This window comes from Apium graveolens, chromosome 1, assembly GCF_009905375.1.
Source record: "Apium graveolens cultivar Ventura chromosome 1, ASM990537v1, whole genome shotgun sequence".
Taxonomy (NCBI): domain Eukaryota; kingdom Viridiplantae; phylum Streptophyta; class Magnoliopsida; order Apiales; family Apiaceae; genus Apium; species Apium graveolens.
In genome coordinates this window covers 7,302,069-7,329,618 of record NC_133647.1, presented here as the reverse complement: position 1 = coordinate 7,329,618, position 27,550 = coordinate 7,302,069, and the positions used below count along the sequence as shown (strand labels likewise).

The 27,550-nt window shown below is 32.3% G+C and overlaps 1 protein-coding gene across 1 annotated transcript; it reads left to right on the top strand.

Moving 5' to 3' along the window:
• Positions 1 to 686: 686 nt before the first annotated feature.
• LOC141660208 (endoribonuclease Dicer homolog 2-like) lies at positions 687 to 19,935 on the top strand. Its single transcript, XM_074467174.1, has 29 exons — positions 687 to 897; positions 1,318 to 2,639; positions 2,836 to 3,068; positions 4,178 to 4,345; positions 5,328 to 5,615; positions 8,174 to 8,265; positions 8,528 to 8,705; positions 8,788 to 8,901; positions 9,251 to 9,385; positions 9,700 to 9,784; positions 9,941 to 10,005; positions 10,360 to 10,500; positions 10,755 to 10,883; positions 10,957 to 11,086; positions 11,195 to 11,294; positions 11,834 to 12,029; positions 12,111 to 12,271; positions 12,409 to 12,627; positions 12,707 to 12,933; positions 13,027 to 13,298; positions 13,382 to 13,803; positions 13,891 to 13,994; positions 14,569 to 14,762; positions 15,478 to 15,687; positions 16,399 to 16,803; positions 17,326 to 17,604; positions 18,062 to 18,473; positions 19,136 to 19,269; positions 19,758 to 19,935. The coding sequence occupies exons 6-28, from the start codon at positions 8,207 to 8,209 to the stop codon at positions 19,141 to 19,143; spliced, it is 4,245 nt and encodes a 1,414-aa protein (XP_074323275.1). The 5' UTR covers positions 687 to 897; positions 1,318 to 2,639; positions 2,836 to 3,068; positions 4,178 to 4,345; positions 5,328 to 5,615; positions 8,174 to 8,206; the 3' UTR covers positions 19,144 to 19,269; positions 19,758 to 19,935.
• Positions 19,936 to 27,550: the final 7,615 nt, after the last annotated feature.

Below are 27,550 nucleotides of genomic sequence, written 5' to 3'. Positions count from 1 at the left end.
TGTCACCTAATAGGTAATACAAGAATCGAATATTTAGTATAAAACTAGACACTATATTACAAGTTTATGCTATAATATATTTTATGTAATTTTAAAATTTCAAAAAATTATTATCTTCCCGAAAACATAGATTACCTCTCGAAGGCACCAAATATATACCTTTTAAAGGTATGAAATTACCTCTTCAAGGAACCAAACAGATATCTCTTAAAAACAAAAAAAATTATCTCTTGAAGACACAAAATACCTCTTAAAGGTACCAGGCAAAAATACCTCTCAAAGAAACAAGAAAAATTTAACTCCTGAAAGCACAAACAAGCTACCGCTCATGCCCCATGATTCACGTGGCACGTAAATAATATATATACTTTTTTAGAAAAAGAATACAAATAACTCCGCAACGCAACTAAATTCTTATCTGATTAAAATATTTTTCATCTTTTTCACCACCACCTTTAATAAATGATAGATAATCAATTATAAGTAATTTCAACAAGCATAAAATCAATAAATTTATGTCAATATTTATTGATAACACCTAATTTAAATAAAATAAACATATTAAAAGCGCATAAATTAAAATCATCAATGATTTGGTCACAATTTAAAAATTTGAAAAAGAGTTAGTTAATTTTTGATGATATGTACAATTTGAATATTGCTTGAAAATGAGGCATAAAGTTCAATTCCCGCCTCTAACAAACAACCCATCCCCAATTTTATAAACCCTAATTTTTGTTAATCCAAATTGGCTACGAAGATGTCAAAAAATTGTCAATCAACGACGATTGTTTATGCAATTGATTTCATCAACATCCCCGACACAATCTTATCCGAAATTCTCAAAACACTTCCAGTAAAAACCCTTAGGTGCTGCAGGTGCGTTCAAAAATCATGGTATCGTTTTATTCGAACTCATCTTTTTATCCGCATTCACTTAAATTATACCTATGACTACTTATTACGTTTCGATAATCAACACTGTCAACAATTGCGTAATGTTATACTTCCCGATTGCATACCAGTAGAATCGAAATGGTTATCGACTTCGTACGGTCTTATTTGTTTCTCAACTATATTTAACAATTGGCATCTTACTAATTATAGCGGTGACACGTTTTTGTTTAATCCTATTATTCGGAAATGCAATACTCTACCTGATTTACCAAATCTGTCGTCGTCTATCTCACTTGATAATAAGCTTTCTGTGTTTTTAGCTTTTGGATATGTGCCTCTTGTTGATGATTATCGTGTAGTGAAGATTGTTAATTATTATGATGCCAATAAAATGCCGTTGTTCACTATTTTTGTTTATAGTTGAAGTACAAATACTTGGACAACTACAACACTTCGAGATGATATCTGCGCTTGTATTTTGAATCTGTTTGAGTCTGTTTTTGTGGATGGTGTTGCGTATTGGAGAACATGGAGTAAGAACAATGGAGGAGATGCAGTTCTATGCTTTGATGTGGTTGAAGGTGTATTGCGGAGTATTCCATTACCGAAAGTGGACTATTGTATTTCTTCCTTCCAACAATTTGGTCAATCCGTTGCTTATTTTACTGATGATCTTGACTTTACAGATATAAATGTTTGGATATTGAGCGGAGACTCGATGAATGACTTCTTTTGGGAGAAGAAATTCAGTGTTAGTCTACCTGAAGATATTAGGACGGATGTTTTAGGCATAAGGAATAACGGTCATGAACTAATACTTTCAAAATTTCATGACTGTGATTTGGTTTCCTATAATTGCGAGGATGATGAGGTGAAGGATTTTGTCATGTCGGGGAATCGTTGGATTGGAATAGATAGAAAGGATATAGATGATAACCTATTTGAGCAATCTCCTTTTATCATACGCCCATTTGCGGAGACTCTGGTTTTGTTGGATGCTGATTGAAATTCTTGTCCACGTACGTCTTTTACCCTGCCACTGCCACTAATACATATAACGAATTCAATGGGCCTGGACTCAATCGATCACATCTGCTTTTGCTTGATACAAATCCGGGTTACTCGTGATGTATTTTCTTTGCAATGATGATGGATGGCGGAAAGACTGCAGTAATCAGACACAACTATTTCTGTTTCTGTTTGCTACTTTGAAGATACATTCTTATTAGATGTCAACCCTTTTTATATGAAGACTTTATTGTGGTGTACTTTATTTCCTGAACTTCTTTATCAACATCATTATTTGTTGCTGTATTATCTTTCGTTGCTTCAAGTATTTTTTTGGAGTAGCTTTTACAAAGGAACTTTAATTAGTTGTCATAATTTATAAATATGCATATGCTAACTAGTCATCCATAAATGTTGTCAGTTTCCATAAACTCTGCAGTTCTTCCCGTTTCTTATTTATTATAGGTGAATATTTCTGTAATTATATTATTTGGGGATTATCACTAGTTCCGTTCCTCTGCTCACGAAATTTCAAGCTTTTTATGTCTTTGCCTGATTGTTAGGACTAATATTAGATAAAGAAAAAAAATGTTCGTAATATTTGTTATAAGCTTGAAGCAAGGAAATGTTTGGATAAACAACACAGAAGATTAGCATTATTTGGAGGCCTAAAAAATATGGAGGCCTAAAACAGTTGCTGCACTCCAGTAACTGCCCTTGAACGCGGACCCTAGGTAGGCTATCTATGCCCACTGCTCTAGATGCTTCTACTAATATTATGTTTTTCCACATTACTGCTAAACTATGGCCTCCTCACAAGTTTTTTGGTATACCTCTCATGCACAGCAGTCTAAAAATCTCTTTTGTCCTCTTTTTCTTAATGGCTTTTTTCATGATAAATATTTTGATTCCTATATCTGTGTTTTTCAGAGTGAAACTGAAACACAGTCACCAGGAACACAAAGTAAGTTGGCTAGATTAGATGATCCAGATGAAAGTATCTGCCCTTTGAGCTCCGTCCTCTTTATCGATAACCAAGCATATCCTGCAATTCGACTTGTGCACGATGATACAATGTGGAAAAGCTGTAGCTACAGTTGGCTCTTGCTATATTATCGATCTACCATGCATAGGGCAGCCCCAGTCAGATGCTGGTCTATATGGTACATGCTAATCTTCCTGGAGGATCTAATAGAACTTTATGAGATATTCAGTGTGAATATATGTATCAACAATATTAAATTTAGTGAAAAAATTTAAGGATTCTCTAGAATAATTGAATGATTCTTATATTCAGATTTTGTTTCTGAAATTGACAACCATATCTATCTATTATTGTTAGAGTGTATATAGCAGCTGTGTTTAAAGTTTATATGTATGTAGGAGCTGTGTGTGTGTGCACGCGCGCGCTTATGAGATGAATGGAAGAACAGAGCAAAGGAAAGGCAGTAAAAGAGAAGGGCAGTGTATATATTAACCTATCAGTTGTTGAATTTAATACAAGGAGGCTGCTTCCTCTAATAGAAACATAAAGTTGGAGTCCTACAGTTAACCCTAATGAACCCTAATGATGACATAGTTATGGTGATGTCATTATGCATATGGTCATGATGCTTGCATCTTAACAATTATCAATTATCTACTGTTTGTTATATATAATAATGCTACATGCCTTTTGATGAAACCTTTTATTACATGCATCAACAGCAATTTTGAATACTTTCAGAAATCGATCAGCTGTCTATGTTTGTATCCATATTAATAATGATTCCTCTCTTGGCCACCTACAACCTTTGCACGTACCTAGAATATACCAACCAGTGCTTCTCTACTTACAAGAAAGATATAGCTTTGTGGTTCTTTATATTATCCTTATCTTTCAACTATATCGGTCATTTAGGCACACAGTAATTGTTGCATAGGGTGAATCGGGTATTGTATTCTTCGTGTCTTCCAAATACAAGAATCTTTGAGGAATATGGAAAATCAAATTAAGATGCTTACTATTTTTTGATTTGGTAAGGCGAATGTTGATGTGAAAATAGTGATGAGTGATCATTATTTACTCTGAGGCCATTGACCATCTCCTTCGATGAAGTTTGAGTGCCTTGAACTCTAAAAATCTATAAATCCAAAACTGCCACTTATTGCAATTTTAAACCTTCTATTTTTTTGTTTGATTATTAAAACATATTCTTATAAAGAAGCACGACTATATTGCTACTTTGAAGCCTTTTTTTTATTATGTTTGGGGTATTTTCTAAAATTTCAGGTCTACACTTTGAACTATAGTTTCTTGAAGCAACCGGTGATCCACAATTGGAGGACTTCTTAAGTTTAAAGGAGAGAAGATATTGAACCAAAATGTAGAGGATTCTTATAAAGCATTCCACGAATTGCCGAAAAGAAAAATGCCCACATGGAATGCATTGATTAATGGGTATGCTGTTTCTAATCAAAGACACACATCCATTGCTTTAGCTTTGTTTGAGGTCATGAAACATTAAATTAACATGTTTACGCGACACTTGTATCGTATTATTACTTTTTAATTAGTGTCAAAGGCTTTGGTGATGCTATTTTAGAAAAAGTGCAGGATGTATGGGTCCGACCTGGTATTGAGCATCATGCGTTAGTTGTCGATATGTTAAAGAGAGCAGGAATGGGGGACCTTGTGTGCAAGCTAATTTTATTTGTCCACGTGTTCTAGTTTGGGGTTTTCTCTAGGTCTAGGAGCTTGTTGAGCAGATGGAAAGCCTGAAGTAATATTGATTGCATCTTTTTTTTTTTTGAATTTGATCGACAAGATTCTCAATCATGTAATGCTTCCAAATTTGTTTGCAGAATCTGTCTAGCGGTATTCTACTCACTCCATTGCATGTTCCACATTTTAAATTTGCGTATATTTGCTTTTGATTATTTTTAATTTTATAAATGTTGACATCTAAATTTAATCCTGGAGAAAGCAGAGTGCCTAATAGGATAAGTGATCTGAACCTTACAATTTAGCCTCTAGGGACAAATTCTTGTTGACAGCCATGTGAAAGGCCCAAGGAAACATGGTTTGTGTATAGTGTTTTTGGCTGTGGAAGCATGTTATTCAGATTGTTCTAGATAATGTATAGCCCTATAAATAAATTATTATAGAAGTTTTCCTACAGAAATTATTTTTAATTTGGAAAAAGTATTTAGCTCAAGTACATAGCGATTAGTTTCACAAATTGAAAGGGATTATTATTGAGACTTGTGTTGATTGTTGAAGTTGTTAATTCTTCGCGTAAGGATTAGTGTTGATTATTTTCTGTATCCTTTTCAAAATTGTCTCCCCAACATGCCATGAGTTAGTAAAGATAAGTATTAAGTTACCAATGTATAGTTTTTTGAGGTAAATAATGTTTTGCAAGCTGTTCTTTCTAATGCAGTTGATAAGAGGTATGTTCAAGGAATTATATAATCTACTCTGCTCCAAGTTCCAATGAACTTGTTGAAACGAAGGACATTCTTCCAACTGCAATATTTTCTCCTATTTTGCTTCAAGGACAGTTTGTGACTCATTAACATGGTGGTTCTTCCACTCTAGCAAGCCTTCTCTAATAGGAGTCTCAAACTGCTGCTGTATTTGCATGATATTCTGGTGTTTGGAAACCAAATAGCTATTACAACAATTGGAGCAACAAGTTGCACTCTTGACTGCTCACTTCTTAATCAATGTAAGCAAAGCATTCCTGTTTGAAGTTTATTGCGATCATGATATCCAATTACCATTTAAAAATAAAATATGAATAAAATTCACGACATGCCAAAATTAGAACAATATTTTACTATTATTTGATAGGCTATCCCTAAACTCTAAATGCTATTTATAGTAAACTCTATTATGCATGTGGTTAGTTCTTTTGGTAGATTAGTTTGAAGTTGTCATCTTGTGTCGAGTAAACCGTTTTATGTGAACCTGATTAACCCAAAATACTTAGTCAACCCTAAGCTTCTGACTTTTAGGTTTTCATCTAGAACCTCGGAGAGTTCTATTAGATTTCAAAATTATTAGTATCTTGCCACAACATGCAGGAAATAAATATTAATCAACATTAAACAAAAGTAGTTAAAATGTTTCATGAGTCTAAATTAAATAGTGTTGTGTCACAACTCGCAAGCACATCCCAATCTTAATTGCCGAATTAAGAGGTACTTATTTCACAATACCGGATCTTAAGTACCTACTTCTGCGACTAAAATTAATACATGATATAATTAATCAATAATGAATACATTATTGCACTAGGAAGACATTTATTCAATATTTGTTCAACTGTATAAATTACATTTCTTAGGGAATAATATATATAATCAATAGTGTACATATTTTAAACACCAGAACCGGAAATAATTACAAGCATAATAGTTACCAAGTTATTCCAAGGCATGATAGTTATGCAGTAAACATCTCTATCTCAGCTGACCCATAGTTATTCTAAGGCATGATAATTATGTAATAAACATATCTATCTTGGCCATGCAAAAGTCATAAACTATTGTACACGTTTGAAGTGTATACAATATAATCAACACAGTTTAATAACAGAAAAGAAACGATTTCTAATTGAATAAGGGATGGTTTTTCCTAAAAAAAAATTTTTGAATGTTCATTCATAGTGTCTTTTGTGATGAACCTTTACAAAATGGACTTGCGTACTCATGTTACTTAACACACTAATAAAAGAAGAATTATAATTTTACGTATTCATTTTACTCAAGTAACTCAACACAATAATAGAAGAGGTCGGGTTACCTAACACAAATATAAACAACAAATACCATGTATATATATAGACACACACACTTGTGCGGGAATGAGAACTCCTTCATATGAAAACCGGTGATTTTTTAGTTAATACCGGTGAATTTGGACTAAATGTAATTTTTTTGGTTTGCACGAAATCACAAATTTAAAGTTCATATTTCGAAAAATCACATGTTTCAACTACACCAATTTATGGAATTCGAAACTTTCACCGGTTTCAATGAACAAAATAGTATAAGAAAAATTTCAAAACATTATAAAAACAATTATATATTATAATTACGTGGACAAAATTATGTTTTTTTCTCATTTAATTGTTTTATTTGCTCCTAATTTTTCATTTTGTATGGAGCATATACTCCGTGAGTCCCATTTTATTTGTTAACATTTGGGTGGGGCGGAGATTAAGAAAATAGAAAAGAAGTGGGAAATTTAGTTGGAATTATCAAAGTTAGTAAAGAAAAATATTCTATTTTAGAAAAATTTAACAATTGGATGGTACATCTCAAAAATTGAAAGTTTACCAATTTTTTGGGGCAGGAGAAGAATATAAATAAGATTATGTTTTTATTTTATTTATCAATGAATCATTGATTGTATGCTATAATCAGATGCAAATTATTATTTCAATCAAAATCACAATCTATCGATCATATTGATATATTAATACAGGCCTATTGAAAACAATTAAAAGGAAAAATCATAAAATATGGTGAATGGTATATTAAAAAACTCTTAAAAAGGCCATGTTGGTTTTTTTTTTGAAAGTAATTGGAGAACATCTTATCGGAAAAGAAGATTCTTTTTCTATAAAAATTTATAGAGAAATTCAATGAGCGCGTATAAATAAAGATTTCGATGATATATTATCCGTAAATGCTGTATTCATAAATTGAGAAATGTAGCCAAAAAGGTAAAGAAATAAAAAAAAGCAAAAATGATGAAAAATCTTAGGTTAACATAATAAAATGCACATGTGCTGGGATATTAATAGACATGCACAAAATTGTGCAAATATACACGTGTTATCACCAGGATATTTTGAAATCATTTTCTGAATATACAGTTGTTTATATATATAAGAGAGAAGAGTGAAGAGTGAAGAGTGAAGAGTGGGAGATACAACACAAAAAGCTGCAGGCTAATAATACAACAAATCTTGTTCTGTTTTTTATAATCATTTCATTTCATTAACCCTGTCTCTTTGTTCATGGCTATTCTGGTTGACAGAACTGTATGTTATTCATTTTATATGATTTATATATGCTATTTTTTATTATCTTTATGTGTATAATTCAACATGTCTTGTATGTTTCTGTTCATTTTCTCAGGGTTGATCATTCTTTGCTTCACTCATGTTTTTTCTTTTTTTTTTATTAGCATTATGCTATGATTCATATATATATATATGTATATATATATTTATGTACATATGATGGAATTTATATGTATTTTTGCATTTACAAGGTTGATTCTTCTCAGAAGGACAATGTTGTTGATATGCATCTGGTTCACACAGCTGAACAACTGTCGGTTGACCATCTTCCTTTTGCTAGGAGGTATATTTCTTTTGTATTGATAGCTAAACACGCACCCAGCCTGTTTTTTTGACAAGATATGGATCCTCGACCTCCCAGGAAAGGAAGCGATGTAGATACCGCCAGACCAAGAGCAGTTGACTCTATTTATATTTTATTGTTAATTGAAATATTAGTTTTCCTTTTTTGGTCAAGTATATTAATAGTGTAATTTATGTTTATGAGAAATAAAGAAATTGTTATTAATGATGTTTTTTTGTTTGATCTTTTTCTGTTTTGGTAGGTATCAACTGGATGCATTAGAAGTGGCAAAGAATAAAAATACCATTGTATTCCTGGAAACTGGTTCTGGGAAAACTCTGATTGCTATTATGCTTCTGCGCAGCTACGCTTACTGTTTGAGGAAACCGTCAAGTTCTCTTGCTGTTTTCCTGGTCCCCACTGTTGTTTTGGTATCTCAAGTACGTGCAAATTGTGTGATTTTTATGTGTTTAAATCTGATTGTGTTGAATTTAACTAGATTCTTCATTATATTATGAATAGCAAGCTGAGGTTGTGGAAATGCATACAGACTTTAAGGTGGGAAAGTACTGGGGGGAAATGGGCGTTGATTTTTGGAATGCTACTGATTGGAAGAAGCAACAAGATGAATTTGAGGTCAGCATAATTTCTTCGAAGTTGTATGTGTCAAATTCTTTGAAAGATAAGCTTGATGTATAAATAAATTAGTAATAATTCGTGACCATACTCAAAGAGATTACCCAAGTCCAAAGTAGATATGATAAAAAACAAAATTTAACGGGAAATTAAGTAATCTCCTTGTACTTTTAGTTCTACATTTTCTGTTTCTATAAGTTACTGGCTGCTAAATCTTAGCTGAACTGTAGTTTGTCGTGTGTCTTAGCTAAACCACATGAAGCAGCTCTTCTTTTCAGTATACTAAAATTTGTTTTTACTATAAATTTTCTGGCCTGCATATGATTTCCCAACTCCTTTTTGTTGTCAGGTGCTTGTGATGACACCGCAAATATTGCTTAATGCCTTGAGGCACAGTTTTATAAAGCTTGAGACAATAAGGGTACTAATATTTGATGAATGCCATCATGCTAGAGGCAGACACCCCTATGCTTGCATTATGACGGTAAGTTTATCTATGCAGTACTATCGAATTAAATTTACTGTGACATTTTATAGACCAGTTGATTGAGTTCTTTATAGTAGAAGTTGATTTTCCTTTCAATGGTTGCCTATGCAAACTGTTTCACGCTTCTCCAGTCTATACCTATAGACAATGTTTTCCAAAGGGCAAGCAAATACACAACACATACGCAGTGGCGAAAAGATTATTGTTGACACTGCTGTCGTGTAATAGGAGTCATGTTCATCTTGTTTGATATGTATATCTGTTGTATATCATTGTATCTACCTTCGCTGATTTTTAATAATGCACCACAGGAATTTTATCACCCTCAAGTGAAATCTAATAACTTTCAGCTTCCTAGGATATTAGGGATGACCGCTTCCCCTATCAACACTAAAGGTACGCAAGCATTGACTTACATGTGTGTGTGTGTGTATATATATAAAATTACTGTTAAAAATTACTTCAATAAATGTCATTAAGCCTGGACAGGGCAGAGTACTTGATCTATATATTCAATTTCATCATTATTTTTACTTTGTTTTTCAAATTTAGGTTCAAGTGACAAAACAGGTTACTGGAAGAAAGTCCATGAACTTGAGAATCTAATGAACTCAAAGGTCACGTATATTACTTTTCTTTTATGCCTTTTATTGTTTTTGTTTTGCGGTTATAAGTATGGCATACAATACTGGTGAGGAAAGCATCATTACTTGAACCTTTTGTCATACTTCGGAGACAGATGTCTCGAGTTATAGTGTGGCTTGTCTAAGATACGTATTATTTTGAATAAACAGAGAAGCACTTTCTTTTTCTTTTTTTTAATTTTTTTTTGGGAACAAATGGACAACAATATCACAGACCGCTACCTGAATAAATGTCTTGTGTTGTAAATTTGTGGGCTTATGGTATTAATTTTCTTCAATCAGTTATGGATTGAACAAATGACATAAATATGTTTCCGTCTGGTATAGGTATTCACTACTGCAAGCGAGTCTGTGGTAGCAGAGCATCTTGCAATGTCAACTCCGGAGCTCAAGCATTATAAACATGTGGATATTCCATATTCGTTGGTTGAGAAAATAGCTAGTGAGCTAAACTCTTTGGAAGAAAAGGTACTTCTAAATATCATAAGAAACTATACATTTAGATACTTTATATTTATTAGGGTATTTTTGGTTGTTGCTCCTACTATTATTATTATTATAGCCTTTTTTTTATATTAATTTTTATTAATATATAATAATAATATTAATTATTATTATTATTATCATAATTATTATCCATATTACTGCAAATTTACTAATAAGAAGAATTACTATTATTATCTTTACTTCACGCGGTCTGACTTGCAGTATATTTCTACCAGTTCAAATGTGAAATTGAAAAAGCATACATGGAAAAGTGTCAAAAGGAAAACACAAGGCAAAGATTGTCTAAACTATGTTCAACCGTTTTCTTTTGTGTGAAGGAACTCGGACTTTGGTTGGCAATAAAGGTATTTTGGCTGCACTTTTGGATTTTAAAATTTTAGTGTATTGTACTAAACATCTATTTTGTTGTTTTACTAGGCAGCAGATTCTTCATCATCTCAAGGAAGCGAGATGTATACATGGGATAAACGCGACAAGTGTGGTGAGAGGATTCTAACAGATTTCAGCTCAGATGCATTTAAAGTACTCTCTGGTTATATGCCTTCTGGTATGCTTCCTACTAGTGAAAGAACTGAGCTATTGGAATTTTCTAAATTATATCTATACCCTATCCTTGGTTGCTACTAATTGTTTCCTTGAATCTATCATTCATCAGATCCCAACTGGTCTATAAGTGATGACATGAGAGCTAATGTGGCGAACGGTTATCTCTCGACCAAAGTTATCTGTCTCATTGAATCTCTTCTTGAACGCAGGTTAAGTGGAAATACTTGGCTGTTCCTTGTTTAACACATAAAATTTATATCCTCATAATTCAATATTTTTTTAAATCAGAGAAGGTAATGACTGAAGTAATAGCTCTTTGCTGATCTTATTTAAAAACATGAAATTCAAAAATGGTGTTCCCTGAGTATAGAAAACATGGTGTTTTATGATGCTATGCTCACAAGCCGACACCTGTTACTATCATCTTTGCTTACACAATTTTAGTATTTAGTGCTGGGATGAGTATTATATCTCCATGGAGTAATGTTAGTCTTAGAGCAACAATATACTAGAACAACCAACTGGTATTCGGTATGGTAGTTATTTTTAACATGATCGGGTTTTCTTTCGTAACAATGTTGGTTGGTTTCTTAAATATCTCTACCTATACTTCATTAAAAAATAGTTATATTGTATGCATGAGTTTCCAGTGAAAACTTGTACGCGTTCTATTATATGTACGTTCAATATTAAACTGTATCACTGTATAACAAATTTGCTTAATCTTTCCTGCATTTTATCTATACAGGGGCTTAAAAGATCTGAGATGTATAGTTTTTGTAGATAGGGTTGTAACGGCAATTGTTCTTTGTTGCCTATTAAATGTTTTGCTTCCTAGCCTGAGTGGATGGAAAACAGAATATTTGGCAGGCAGCAATACTAGTCTTCAGATACAGACTAGGAAGGCCCAAAACAAAATTGTTGAAGAATTTCGCAATGGCAAGGTATTAAATACGTGTCAGACATATGTAGATTTCCCAATTCTGGATGAAGAACTTTTTACTTAATTATTAACAAATGAGCAGGTGAACGTCATTGTTGCAACATCAGTTCTTGAAGAAGGGTTGGATGTTCAAACCTGCAATCTGGTTATACGATTTGACCCATCAGCTACAGTGTGCAGTTTTATTCAATCTCGGGGTCGGGCTAGGATGCAGAACTCAGTGTTTTTGCTATTGGTAAAAAGGTCAGGCTCGTTTTGTATTCATTTATCTATAAAACTGTCACATGCGAGGTGAAGAGTTTCTGAGCTTTTCTATTCTGTATAAAGTTTGTGGGTTCCTCTGAATATTAATTTTATTAATTTTTTTGTTACAAATGTAGTGGCGACAATTCTTTGTATGCTAGAGTAAAGAACTACCTTTCTAGTGGAGAAATAATGAGGCAGGAAACTTTGCGCCATGCTGCAGTGCCTTGTCAACCACTTGATACTGAAATTTATAATGAAGTGTTCTACCGGGTTGAGTCTACAGGAGCTATTGTAACACTGAATTCCAGTGTGTCTCTGATTTACTTCTATTGCTCTCAACTACCTTCCGACGGGTTTGTCTTGAATACTTAATTTGTATTCGATCACCTGGAAGTTTTATTTCTTTTCTTACAAGATTTCTTTTCCATGTAGATACTTCAAACCCTCTCCGAGATGTGTTATCGACAAGGAGTTGCAGAAATGCACCTTAGATTTCCCCAGAAGTTGCCCATTGCCAAGTGTTACTGTTCATGGAAGTGTCAAAATACTGAAACAACTTGCTTGCCTGGAAGCATGCAAAACGTTGCATCAAATGGGAGCGCTAACGGATAATCTTGTACCAGATATGGTGGAAGAAGAAGAAGATGCTAAAGGAATGGGTAATCAAAATCAAAATTTTAGTGTTATTAAAATTTCTGTACAATTATGTGACTTATGACATCTTACTTATAGTCTAATATTAAAATGTGCAGGTCATGTAGACTATGTCGATGAACATGACATCTATGTTCCATCAGAACTTGTTGGCCAAGGTTTGAAGAATGCAGCAAAAACGTACTCCTGCTATATGTTAGAGTTGGAAAGAAGTTTTAGCTATGATATTCCAGTGGATCATCTAATGCTTGCTGCTAGTAATAAGCTTAACTTTGGTGAAGACAACATTGCATTTGGATTAGAAGTTGATAGGGGCAGTTTAAAGGTTCACATCAAATATTCTGAATCTATAAGCCTCACCTCTGAACAGGTGATATATCTTATGGTATTGGTCTTACTACTCATAAAATAACAACAACCTATCTGTTTGTTGATCCTGAAATTGTCTGTTAGGTTCTTATATGCCAGCAGTTTCAAGTAAAACTTTTCAGAGTTTTGTATAATCACAATTATAATAAGTTGAAGGAGACCCTTGATGTTTTTCACCAATGGAATGACCGTACTGTTTATGATTATCTCCTACTCCCAACTACTGGCTCACAGCAGTCACCGACTATTGACTGGAGATGTGTCAAATCTATCATGTATAAGACCGAAAATATCTTCCATGATTGCCCTTTTCCTGAAGGCCAGTATAATATTGTGCCAACAGCGAACGGTCTGGTCTGCAGATGTGTTCTAGAAAATTCTTTGGTCTGCACACCTCACAATGGTTATATGTACTGCATATCGGGCACAATGGACGGCAATGGAAGTTCAGTATTGAACCTAAAAGACGGAAAATCTATAACTTACAAAAAGTACTATGAAAAAAGGTTGGTCAAGTTATTGTTTATCAGAATATTATTCGAGGCTTTATAACAGTTTTGAGCAATTCATTCCTTTTGTCATGCAAAAAACAGGCATGGCATTGACTTGCAATTTGAAAGGGAACATTTTCTGAAGGGAAGACATATATTTCCGGTACAAAATCACCTTCACAAGTTAAAAAAGCGGAAGGAACAAGGTTATATTTGAATCTTTATCACTATTCTTTCTTGTGCGCAATGTAAGCTGATAAGTGTTTGGGAAGATCATTGGACAATGTCCAATGAACCCGAGCGACCGAATATCATATACATGAAGTATGCAATGTTTAGCTCTATATATCCATTATGGTTATACCAAATTAATTTGGGCTTTTTTGCAACTGCTGTTTTCAATGATTATAACCTACATTTTCCTTTATTCCTTCCCATCATTTTCTTGATATGTATGTTAGTAAAATTTATAAAAAAAATCAATGGAGTCATAAATGTATAAGAAGAATATACAGTGACATAAAATTATTATCGTTGACATTCTCTTACTACATGCTATATGCAGGTAATTACTGTCACTAAAAGTACCAGACTTGTAGGATCTACATGTCCGTTCAAGTTTCTTAGGGGTGCTTTTCACAAATCCAACACCAGTAGTTCCAGTGATTTGAAATTGCACGAAAGGAAATATTAATGAACTACGGAAACTTAATATTTAAGTCAGTATCAAACATGATATTTTCTCCTTCTGATATATATATATATTTTTTAAAATTGTAGAACGAAGCAATGGATTTGTGGCTTTGCCTCCTGAACTTTGTTCCATCATTATGTCACCTATATCTGTTGGCACCTGCTATGCGTTCTCGTTTGCCTCAGCAATCATGCACCGGATAGAATCTTTGCTTATTGCTGGCAGCTTAAAAAAAACGCTCTCAGATTATATTCCTACAACTAAGATTCCAACCATCAAGGTAACCCTAATACCAGCTCATTACCTAAGTAAGCATGTAGCTCTTGATTCCGATAAGATTTTAAAAGTTCATGTAGTTCTTTTATAGTTCTTGTTATTGGTTGAACGACAGTGTCCTTTTTTGAATTTTTTGGGGCTGCTGCTTAATTAACTATTAAGTTTTATTCATATGCAGGAAAGCCACTTGTATGTGGATCTAGGTAGATTTTGATAAATAAAAAATGCCTGAACCAGTGAATCCTGGTTTTATATAGTGTCTATGCCATATATAAGGTGCAAAATAATTCTAAAAGGATATTGTGTGAGGACTTTCTAATACTCATAGCAAGATGAACAAAAATGTAGACGCTAGCATCTTATTGTTCGCCTGCAGATTAGAGTTTAGTAAACTTGATAAGTCCATTAAGTGTTTAAATGTGTGTATTTGATTCTTAAGTTGGAATAGCATTCCTATTTCATGGACTTTGTTGGTGAAGCCTAGTTATGTGCTAAACTCTTAGGTGTTCTTGTCATCATAGAATAACCAACCATAATGCCTGGTGTATAGTGTGGCAGCTCCGCATTGTAAAATAGGAGTACAAATGAATTTTCAAAGTAAAACGGCAACGTTTCCATTGTGTGTCTTTTCATATGAATATGATGCATCATGCAGAACCGACTTTTGCATTATTACCTATAGTATGTCCAAAAACTAATTTTTTTCCTCTTCGAGTCAGGTGTTGGAAGCTATTACAACTAAGAAATGCCAAGAAAAATTTGATTTGGAGTCGCTGGAGACTCTTGGAGATTCATTTCTAAAATACGCTGCTTGTCAGCAGGTGTTTAAAATGCATCAAGATAAGCATGAAGGCATTCTTAGTATTAAAAAGAATAAAATAATATCTAATTCGAACCTATGCAAGCTCGGGTGCAGCCGTAAACTCCCGGTATACTTCTTAAACCTTAAACTCAAACACATAGCAGAATGTTGTTCCTATATTATAATATTATTTTGCATTTTTTATTTTATTGATTGGTAAACTACTGAATTTGCTTATCATCAGTTGTTTTATCTGATATAACCCTATATAAAATATTAGCTGGAAGAGTGTGGGAGACTGTTATCCTCCTAACAAGTAAAATAATGTACTGCATTAACAACTTTCACAAACTGGCAAAATTGTGGCTTGGACATCTTGTCAATGTCTTTCTATCATCTAAACTAATTTAATCTACACAACGTACGATAGCATTGGGGTTGCATGCATGCACTCATGGTTTGTCTAATGCCTATAGATTTTACTTGAATCACTTTGACGCACAATAAAAGTTACAGTCCACGAAGTAATGAATTTCTTCTTGATTTTTCTTTTGATAGTCGTTTTCAAATATTTTGAATAAATATGCACCCAAGGCCCTCCCAGACTCATATGGTTTGAAGTTCCCTCTTGGTACGCATGGGACTACGATTTCAGTAGTGGCACTTACTTTTCTTAGTCTGGATGGTACAAGTCTACTGGTTTTCAGTACTACAATAAGTTTTCCGTGTTATTTTACTAAAATTAATGCATTACTTCAATACCTATTCCCGTTTTCTCAAACATCAACTTTCTATTTTCATTTTATGTGTACCAATTAACTTTTTTTTTAATGCACAGGGTTTGATACGTAACGAACCCTTTGATCCCAAGACGTGGATCATTCCTGGTGATCAAATGGAGGCTTTTCATGAAGTTCAACTATCTACTGCGACAAAAGTATTCACTAAAGGAATACGAAAGATAAAAAGTAAAGTTATAGCTGATGTTGTTGAGGCATTGATCGGTGCCTTCCTCACCTGTGACGGTGAAGTTGCAGCACTATCATTCATGAATTGGCTTGGAATTGAGGTCAATTTTCTGAATATACCCTATAAGAGGAGCTTTTCAGCACGTCCTGAAGAGCATGTCAATATCAGCTTGATTGAGTCCATGCTTAACTACTCATTTGAAGATGCTTCACTACTTGTTGAAGCACTAACACATGGTTCTTATATGGTATCTGCAATTCCCCAGTGTTATCAGGTAACGTTCTTTTCATTATCTTTTTCGTGTATCACTTGTATTCAATAGGAATCGAGGCACTTGTATGTTTTTGAATTAGTTTAGGTAATTATAGATTCCAGTATGTATAGTTGATGTCTATGTACTTGATAAAATGCTGAAGAATTTGATATTCTGTTAGAGTTATGATTATTAAAGCATTTAAAATAGATGAACCTATCCAGTATGATTTTTATGGTGTTTATTTTTCAACCTTAGAATCATTCTGCAGGAGGACTTGTTTTTGTCTGTGCTTTGTTTGATGGAAAGGAAAGTATATTATGTCTCTTTAAGTAGTTTCGCTTCCAATGTCAAGTGTTTGTGTGTGCGTGTGTTAAGAAGTGTACCTTCCATATGAAGAAGGATATTTATTTGAAGAATGAAATGTCTCTTCTGCATAAAGAAAATATATACTGCAACTGTAACTGTTGCTACGATTTTGAACAAGAGAACATGTATTTAAATTTTAGTTTTGTAATTATGCATCTCTTTTTTCATCCACAGCGTCTTGAGTTTCTTGGAGATTCTGTATTGGACTATTTAATAACCATGCATATGTACAGTAGATATCCCGGAATGTCACCTGGATTGCTAACTGATCTGAGGTCAGCTTCTGTGAATAATGATTGTTATTCTTTATCCGCGGTTAAGGTCGGATTGCAGAAACACATTCTTCAAGCCTCGGAAGAACTATTTAAGCAAATTGTTTCCTCTGTTCAAAATTTCGATACTTTATCAATGGGATCTACGTTTGGATGGGAGTCAGAGAACTCTCTTCCTAAGGTTAGTCTGCTATGCTTGACTTTATTCTTTTTTTTTTCTTTTTGACTTTTGTTCTGAACATGCTTTGGGTTATACTGTAGATAAATTTTTAATTATTCCTTTGTCTATGCTTTTGATCGGTGATCCCTTTTTAGCACTTCCTTATTCTTATTAAAGCACCTAGGATATTACATGTGATGCTCATTATTAACTTAATATACGTAAATTATTTTTGGATAAACATAAATTCAAATATTAAAATTTTAATTTAGATATAAAAGTTAAAAAAATAAGTTGTAGAACTATCTCTTCACCTTAAAATACATTTAAGCATTCAAATTGACTACTAATTTGGGACAGAGATGTGTTTATAATAATAGACTTCTTTAGTTAGTCATGTACAGAATGTTTACAAGAAAAATCCTTGTACACTTCTTCAGTTGAGATAGTGATTTCAATTATGTTATGCATGGTACAGGTTTTTGGGGATGTAATAGAATCTCTAGCAGGAGCAATTTTAGTTGATTCCGGATACAAAAAGAATATTGTATTCAAGAGCATACTACCGCTTTTGGAACCCTTGGTTTCTCCTGAGACACTCAAACTTCAACCAGTGAGAGAATTGCATCAGTTGTGCCAGAAGGAGAAGTATGTGTTGAAAAAGCCTGTTGTGTCATGTGAGAATGGTGTGGCAGCTGTTACAGTCGAGGTTGAAGCTAGTGGCGTCATATACAAGGAGTCATGCACAGCTTATAATAAAGCAGAAGCCAAAAAACTTGCTTCAAAAGCTGTTTTGAAGTCGTTGAAAGAGAGCATGTCCACCGAACCTCACCCTGCCCCTTTTCTCTCGCCTCCCAAGGGTAAAAAGAGAAAGGAAGGAGAAACCCATGGTAACTTTGTAACTTCAGTATTCTAAGATTCTAATATGCTGAACTTCGGTGCTGGATTTACTTTAAATACTGCTTTCTTCATTAAAAGGATGACATCAGAAATTGTATTATTTTTATGTAGAGCACTTGCTAGAAGTTTTAGGATGAAAATTGTTGAAAATTGCAATCCGGATGTATATTGTAATAAAATTCGTAAAGAATTATTAAAGATTTTTTTTTTTTTGGAAATGGAAGTTGTACTTGTGCCTAAATAAATCTTTTTCCAGTCTTTTTTTAAGCGAAATTTAAGTCTTGTCTAGTATTACGACAGTTTTAGCATCGTCTTGCTGTAATGGACAGTAATGTATTTATTAACTACTCATGAATTGCTCATATCAGTATAAAATAGAGTATCTGAACAGTCTTTTTGTCAGTATGTTTTTAGATGACTTTGTATTGTATACCTCTTGCTGGAGCTGTATTAGTAGTGACACCGCATTACCGTTGGATATGTATTTGTGCATCATTGCTTTGCCGAAAATTTATACATAGTAAGATAACGATACATAGTAAGACAATATGGAATAATTTTAAGTATTATATATTGCAAGTAAAGTGTGTGTTTTATTTTTAAGCGCTTACATGTATCCAAAAAATTTCATCTGAATGTCTATAAGTGTCAGCTTTTTAGGGTTCTTGGAGATTCTGTAAGCCATGAGTTGATGACACACTCTTTGAGATTCTTGTGATGTATTTTATTGCAATGATGGTGGATGGCGCAAAGACTACAGACTCAAATATTTCTACTTAAAGCTAGGTAAAACATACATTCTTAATAGATGTCAATCTTTTTTATTTGATGACTTCTGTGTGTACTCATTTCCGGAGCTTAATTATCAGCATCATTTTGTGTTTTCTGTGTTATATTTCTTTGCTTCTAACAGTGGTTTATAGTTACAAAGAATTTCACTTGGCTGTTATAGATCCATAGTTGTCTTAACTAATCATCCATAAATCTTGTAAATTTCCATGAGTTCTGCTGTTCTTTCTGTTTCTTGTATAGTTTAGGTGAATATTTATTTGGGATTTTTACATCGCTAATTCTCTGCTCCTAATATAGTAAAAGGTATTTTATCCCTAAAGATGAATCAATGAAACAAGTCCCTGATAACTGATAAGGATGGATGGTAAAATATATTGTACACCTGGTATGTCATACATTAGAGAGAAAATAGTGCTTCGATGAAAGTCATAAGCTTGGAGCAATATGTATCTCACTTCCCACTTTATGGTGTGATAATCTAGGAGCCACTTATCTTACTGCAAATCCAGTATTTCACGCTCGCACGAAACACATAGAGATTGACTATCATTTTGTTAGAGAACGTGTGGCTCAGAAGCGACTTCAAATTCGATTCATCTCTCCCAAAGACCGACATCTTCACGAAAGGTCTCGGATCACCGCGCTCCATGCTCAGCTTGATGGAAGGTATTGGACCAAGTCCACTCTTGTTTAGGTATTGGGTTTTAATTTACTATTTATTTTTTATTGGACCAAGTTTATTTACTATTTATTTTTTATTATATAATTATTATTTATGTTTTAAATTAAAAATAAATAGTAAAAAAATTGATAAAATCTAAATATATTGTCATAAATACTAGAAGTCATAACCTTTTACTTGGTTGTGGTAGCATTCAAGAACAATGTCTAAAACTCTATAAATAATATTTTTACTCTTTGAACTAAAATTTGGAGGTACTTGATATATTTATTGTGACTTTAATAATTGAAATGATACCCCGTTAAGATCAGTGAGCGAAGTGATACGTGACCTCCGCTTCGGTGACCACTTTGATATTTAACCCCTCTTGTTTATATTAGATAGATATTTATCTATATTGTTCAACAAACATTCCTTATTTGTTCTCACTTGTATTTCCTGATGTTCAGCTGTTAGTTAGCAAGTCCAAGTCTATCATGTAATCTCATGTACTATATATTCTCCTGTATACAGATAAATATAAGATAGGGAAGTGAGTACTTAAAGTGTTCTCACTTTTACTACTATTGCTATATAATCTGTGTGTAAATTATAATTTTAATATGTTGCTGCCAGGATTCGAATCTTATATTTCTTAAATATTATTAATTTTTAAGACTAAATCTAATGGTTCTCATCGATTTTATCTGACGGTTGATCAAACTTTTCATATTTTGTTTTTAATATAATAGCGTGGATACGAAAATCACACCAAACCAGCTATACCAGATTAGATATATTGAACGTTGCTATTTTATTTTTGTTATTTGCTATATTGAACGTTGTTATACCATTTTCGCTATTTGTACTCGTCTCTATACCATTAATTTAATGGAGCCCATGAAATAGATCATTTGTTCATATTATATGTGTATAACTTATAATCCAGCAAGACAAAATGCGTTATCAGGCCCCTGGACTTCAATTTCCTAACCTGTCAAACCCTTAAACTTGTTAATTTCCGTATATAGCCCTTATTCCTTCATAAAAAAGAGGTTTTTTAAAAAATACGATTTTTCCATTATTTTGCCAAAATAAGATTTTGCAACACGATATAACCAGATACAACCTTAAATGCAATCAAAAATATTTTTAATATTTTTTTAGAGAAGTTGCATATGTAATTATTATTTGTTGCAAGTCGTATTTTTGCAATTTGTTTCAAAAGATGGTAAAAGTAGAAACAAACTTACAAGAAATTGTATTTTTGGTAATTTTTCTAAAAAAATCTAATTAAACTTAAACTAATCGAAATCTGACGTGTCATTTACATGACATAATGTCTTTAGAGTCAGCAGGTGTATTAGGCTATTAGCTGAATAAAGCATGTGAGGCTTTGTAAAAAGATTAGTAATGTAGTAAGGCGAAAGATTAGTTACCTAGTAAGGTGAAGTATCTTGGGAAAACTGATTTATAAAAATATTTATTTTTAAAATATATATTCCGTCCGTCCCTCCCATTTATTTATATGATAAAGGTTCTGCAGAGTCGCCAGTTAGATTTGTCGTTTACAAGTGAAAGTGGATAAAAATGAAAAATAACAAATTATATTAATTTATAATTGTTCCAACTTCCAAGTTGCTGCAGAAGCTATTCATTGTATCACAAATTGATTTTAGAGATCTAATTATGTGAGATCCTGTTTTTTGATTGCTTTTATTTGGAAAATGAGCTTACTTGACCTAAATTAGTACAAGTATGCGGCTTAGAAGAGCTTTCTCGGGGGATTTTTCACTTTGGCAACTTGGATGTACTACCCGAGGATCTTACTCGTTTCTTTACGTACTTTTTATTCGTACTTAAAACATATTTTAAGGCTAATTTAAGTACTTATAATTTTGTAATATAAATATACTCTATCTGTTTCTTTTATTTATTGCTTTGACTTTTATACACATTTTAATGTGTTTTGACCGGCTACAGTAAAACCTCTGTAAATTAATACTCGATTAAAAAACAGAGGAAACCTCTGTAAATTAATATACATTTTATTTTTTTGTGAATTAAAAATAAATTGTCTTTTTGTGAATTAAAAAAACAGAGGAAATAAGTAGCATGAATTATTTTCGTTTGTTCACAAAGTAACATGTCCATCTACGTTCTACAAATAAAATATATTGTAAAACGTGTTATTTTGCAAAACATATTACACAAATAGTATAACTTCAACAAAATCATGCAAATCTCATATATTTACGGTACAATATGTATGTTCTGCAATATGTTCTGCAACATGAACATTTATGTTCTGCAAACTAAACATGTTTTGTAGAATATATATTTTTGCAATGTTCTGCTTGTAAAATGTATGCAATCTACAAGATTTTTGATAGAATAGTGATGTTTGTCGAAAAATAATATGTTTTGCAATATTTTAAGCTATATTTTACTTGCAGAACATATATGGACTCCGAGGACTCCAATTAAAGGTGGACTCCATAGAACTTTACTCTATATATATATATAAGGTGAAAATGGAATAATGCAGAAAGAAATGAAAGTCTTCCACGTGTTTGGTTGGTATGTGGAACATACACTCATTTTCAGCCACTAAATCTTTGGGGTCCGATTTAAAGCATTTCTTCAACCGATTCTTCCGGTCCCCTTTTTCATTCCCTACACGCGTCCTCTCATTCTTAACAATTTTAGAATCTAAGCTTTTAGGCCACAATTTTGTTAAAAAAAGTAATTTTTAAATTTTAACAAACAGTTTTTAAATTACTTTTTGATATAAAACTGTTGCTATCATATATGAAAACGGTTCCTTGAGCAATATCATATATGTGTTGGACGTTTTTTTGTGAGCTATGTAAAGGGTCGGGAGAATTCAATAATAAACGTATTTTGACGTTGTAAATATGAGCAATATGATAATTTTGACAACGAGATTTTATTTATAATACAACTACATTCTATATATTTCATTTAATTATATCTGATAAAATCTCTTAATGAGACAAAAATGTAAATAATTTGAAGTTATTCATTTAAAAGCATATATATAAGGTTTATTTTACTGGCCAAAGTTAACACTTTGCTTCTACATACATAAATCAAATTCACAAAATAATAATATAATTTCAAATTGTACAAATATTTTTATTCATAATCAAATGTTCTGTCCAGTTGGAGATTCTATTATAAAAATCGGCCGATTTTTAAAAAATTGCCGATAAATCACTCAAAAATCGGTCAAAAATATTTGTCCGATTTGACCGATTTCCGATAAATCGCCGATTAATCATCCGATTTTTTAAAAATCGTCCAATAAATCGTAAATCGGTATCTCAACCGAATAGTTCCGATTTCTGAAATCTGTAACGGTGGTTGGAGATGACTATTATACTGATTTAACTTTCAATATACCCGTAATCTATGATATTGGGATGATAAGTTCATGAAGCCCAGATCTTACCAAGTTGAGGGTGAGGTTTGACGAAATATTTGTGTTTGGAATTTAGAAGTGTCCCAGAATTCAACACATCTCCTGCATCAAATCTCTCCTACTTGCAAGTAGCTTACTCCCTCCGTCCCAGTCATTTGTATACAAATGGTTTGGGCACGGAGGACAAGACATAATAGTTAAATAATGTTATTTTTGGGAATTTTGGTAAGATAGTGGGATAAGAGAGAAGAATAAAGTATAATTTAGTGAGAAAAAAATATAAAGTGGGGTAAAGTGGTGGGACCAATCAATATTTAATGGATAAAGTGAGTCTGGTGGGGGTAAGTAGTGGATGTAGTTGATTTTTATATTATTAAATTTTTACTATTTTCGGTAAGTTTGAAATGTATAGAATTGAATGGGACATCCAAAAAAGGAAAGTGTATAGAATTGAATGGGACAGAGGGAGTAACATTTAACTGTGCGTATCTATATATACGATACATATAGTAGGCAGTAGGTAGCTTAGCTTGCTTAGCTTAGCTTAGCTTAGCCTAGGCATGCATGCAACTGTTGCATCAAAAAGTACACAACGACGGCCTACCTACATTAGCCTATATAGCTACTCAGTTTGCGAATTGGGGAACTGGGTTCAGTGTCAGAGACTACCTCCTTTTTGTATGGACAAACCAACTCACTCTTTTCTTACCCCCCAGTAAATTCATGCTCCCTCGTCTCATTGATTTCTATACGATATTTTTCGGCACGCTTTTCAATATTCATTTAAAACATAATTTCATAATATTTTTTTAATTTTTTTTTTCTGAATAAAAGTTTCATGTTTGAACTTTTATTCAAAAAAGAAACTTTTAAAAAAAACATTACAGAAATATATTTTATAAAGGTCTCGAAATGCGTGCAAATAGTAAACGTATACTAATAATTAATGAGACGTAGGGAGTAATCAAGTTCTGTTATGTTTTATGGTACTCTTGATACTGTTGATTTCACGGTCTTCGCACTGTTTGACTTGACGCTTAGTATCCACATTTCTATTTTATCTACACTTTGCAGATGACAGATCATGTACATATTGTTTTTTCCCCGACTCATGGTGATTATTTATCTACTCTTAATATTTTTGTGAGTTTTTCAGCTTCCAATATTATTATTACTACTATATAACCCGCGCGATACATAATTATTTTTATCATTATATTATAAATTATAATTTTAATATGTTGATCAAATTCGAACCTTATATTTCTTGAGTAATAATTTTTTAAGACTATATCAAATAGTTATAATAATTTGATCTGACTGTTGTGTATTGAGTGACCTAGGACCAGTAACCAAATTTTTAATATTACGTCTTTAATATAATACTTCCTCCGTCCCAAAATGATGTTCCTATATTGACTTTCGGTACTGTTCACGGTAAACGATTGACTACTAATTTACGTCTAATCTATAATATCAAACATAGTCATTAGTGATCTCGTTGGATTCGTATTTATCAGTACTTTAATACGGTGAAATTTTTATATTTAATACTAATACGAATTTAAAGATATTAACGATCAAAAGTGTGCATTGACAAACGTGTCCAACACAAAAATGAAACGTTTTTAGGGGCGGAGGGAATAGTATAGATTAATCAAAACTTGTATCATTTAAAAAAATATATTTAATTTTCTTCAAATTGTTATTTTCAATTTTTTAAAATAATACATAAATTTGTCTTAATTATTGATCAAATTTAATCAATTTGATTACATAATAGTCAAAATATAGCACATAACATGAGAAGGAGGAATTAGCTTAAATTAACTCTTTAGTGAGTCAGTGTCGATAATCTTAGTGAGTTTCTTATGGTTGTATAAGGATTTTTATTTCTGACAAGTGTTTGTTACTGCAAATTTATATCTCCATCAGGGCAAGCAAATTCTTTCACAATTCTAGATTTGAACTAAAACCACAGCTGCAATGCATATAATGTTGTGTTTGATGTGTTTGATGTGTTCAATGTGCTCATGGCTTGATGGCCAACAAAAGACACAATAAACTATCATGGCCGGTGACTAGTACTCTAACATTTGTGTATAATTTTATAAGCATACAAAGTTGATAAGGATGAGCCCACAAAATCAATAGAAATTAACACTATAATTAACACTATAACCAAGAGTCTTAAAATGGTATTATCAATATCATCTAGTTCTCATTGCCAGAGAACAATAATAGAGGATAGCAATCTCATAAATTATACTCCCTTCGTCCCTGAAAACGTTTGCTCTTTATGTCAAATATGTTTGTCAATTTATATTTTTGATTGTTAATATTTTTAATTTCATATTAATATTAAATATAAAAATTTCATTATATTAAAATACTCATATATACGAATCCAACAAAATCACTAATGACTAAATTTGTAAATTAATAGTGAATCACTTACCATGAACAAATTAAAACAGAAGTTTTTTGGGACGGAGAGAGGGGTACTTTAAATGAATTAAAAAAGTTGCCAGCTTTAGCCCTTTACGTACTATGAATATTATTTTTCTTTGGCAAAAGGGTACGACCAATTGCATTGAATTACCATGAAAAGACTAAATAAAGCAATGAGTGTGCAGCTTCCACCTACAATCCTGTAGATGTTTTTTGACAGGGACAAAAACCCTACCAATAAAACCCTACCATTTTAAGAAACCTAGCTAGGTCCTGTTCTCTCTTCACGGCATGTATATATATACATGTTTATTTAACTCACTTAAAAACCACCATGTAAATCTTTTCAAGAAAATGACAAACTACATGTACTCATCTATCTATCTATCTATATAATAATAAGAGAATCAATATAATAAAATATAAACAATATTTTAAGAAAAATCAAATTAAAATTTTGATTTGCATCAGGTATATCTTGTATTTTTTAACTCACAAACTATACAACTAACTAAAAAATAATATATATTTGCTGTCACGAGATTACCCATCTTAAGATGCTAGCCCAATTTTAAAAAAAACGATACATATTAAGAAAAATAATATTGTTAATAAAAAAATTAATTTGTATGAATATTTATTGCATTAACTGAATTTGATATATGAAATACAGTCGATCTAGTAATATAAACTAAAGATGTGTATGAAAGAGTTGATTTTTAAAATATAAACTAAAAATATAATGTTTGAAAATAATTTTAAATAATTATACTAAAGGTTAAATAAACAAATGGTGGCAGCATGGTTGTAAAAATCGGTAATCGGTACTAATCGGTTTAGGTACCGATTAGGAATTAATCGGAAAATCAGGGATTAATTGGAATAAAAATCGGATATATTTAAATATTTTAATAATATTTAATATATTTACCTTATTTATTATGAAATATATAATTCAAAAGTAATTTATAAATATTAATCGGATTTTAAAAAATAAATTGGTCAAATATTTTTTAAGAATTAATCGAGGATTAATCGGATTTTTTTTTAAAAATCGGAGATTTTTAGAACACTAATGGAGTAAAATAGATACAAATAGCAAGTAAAATAAAGAAAAATAAAAGTTGTTAAGACTTAAGATAGACATGCAGTCAACTTTAACTATGTAGTTCCTTTTTGATAACTAAAGTGGTCCCTACACCCTTTCTTGATACCTCCGCCCCGGTTGCCAATAAATTACTTGTATGAATTATATATAACGAAACTCGCGCTCTCCCACACATTGTGTTACCCAAACAATGCCTTCATTATTTACCCCACTACAAATATGTTAGTATTTGATGCTAATACTGTTGTAGAGAATCAAGAAATGAGTTCATTTATTTTATTCATGAACATTGGGTAGCAAGCAACGCATCAACTTACGTGTGACCCAACTTATCAAACCCTAAACTTTCGCAAATTAACATGCACATTGCATGTACAAGATTATGCATTAAGTTAACTACCTAAGTACACTTAAACCTGCAAGTGCGATTGGATATCTTGAGTGGTGGAGGGCTTACGGCTTATTTTCGTTAACGTTCTGAGTTCGACTGTCACTCACTCAGATTACTTACATTTTAATACTACTGTTATTCTCGGTTCGACTATCACTCACCAAGATTAAGAGATTAAAGGAACTGATAGTACTTGTTAGCTAATAAACTCTGCTCAAA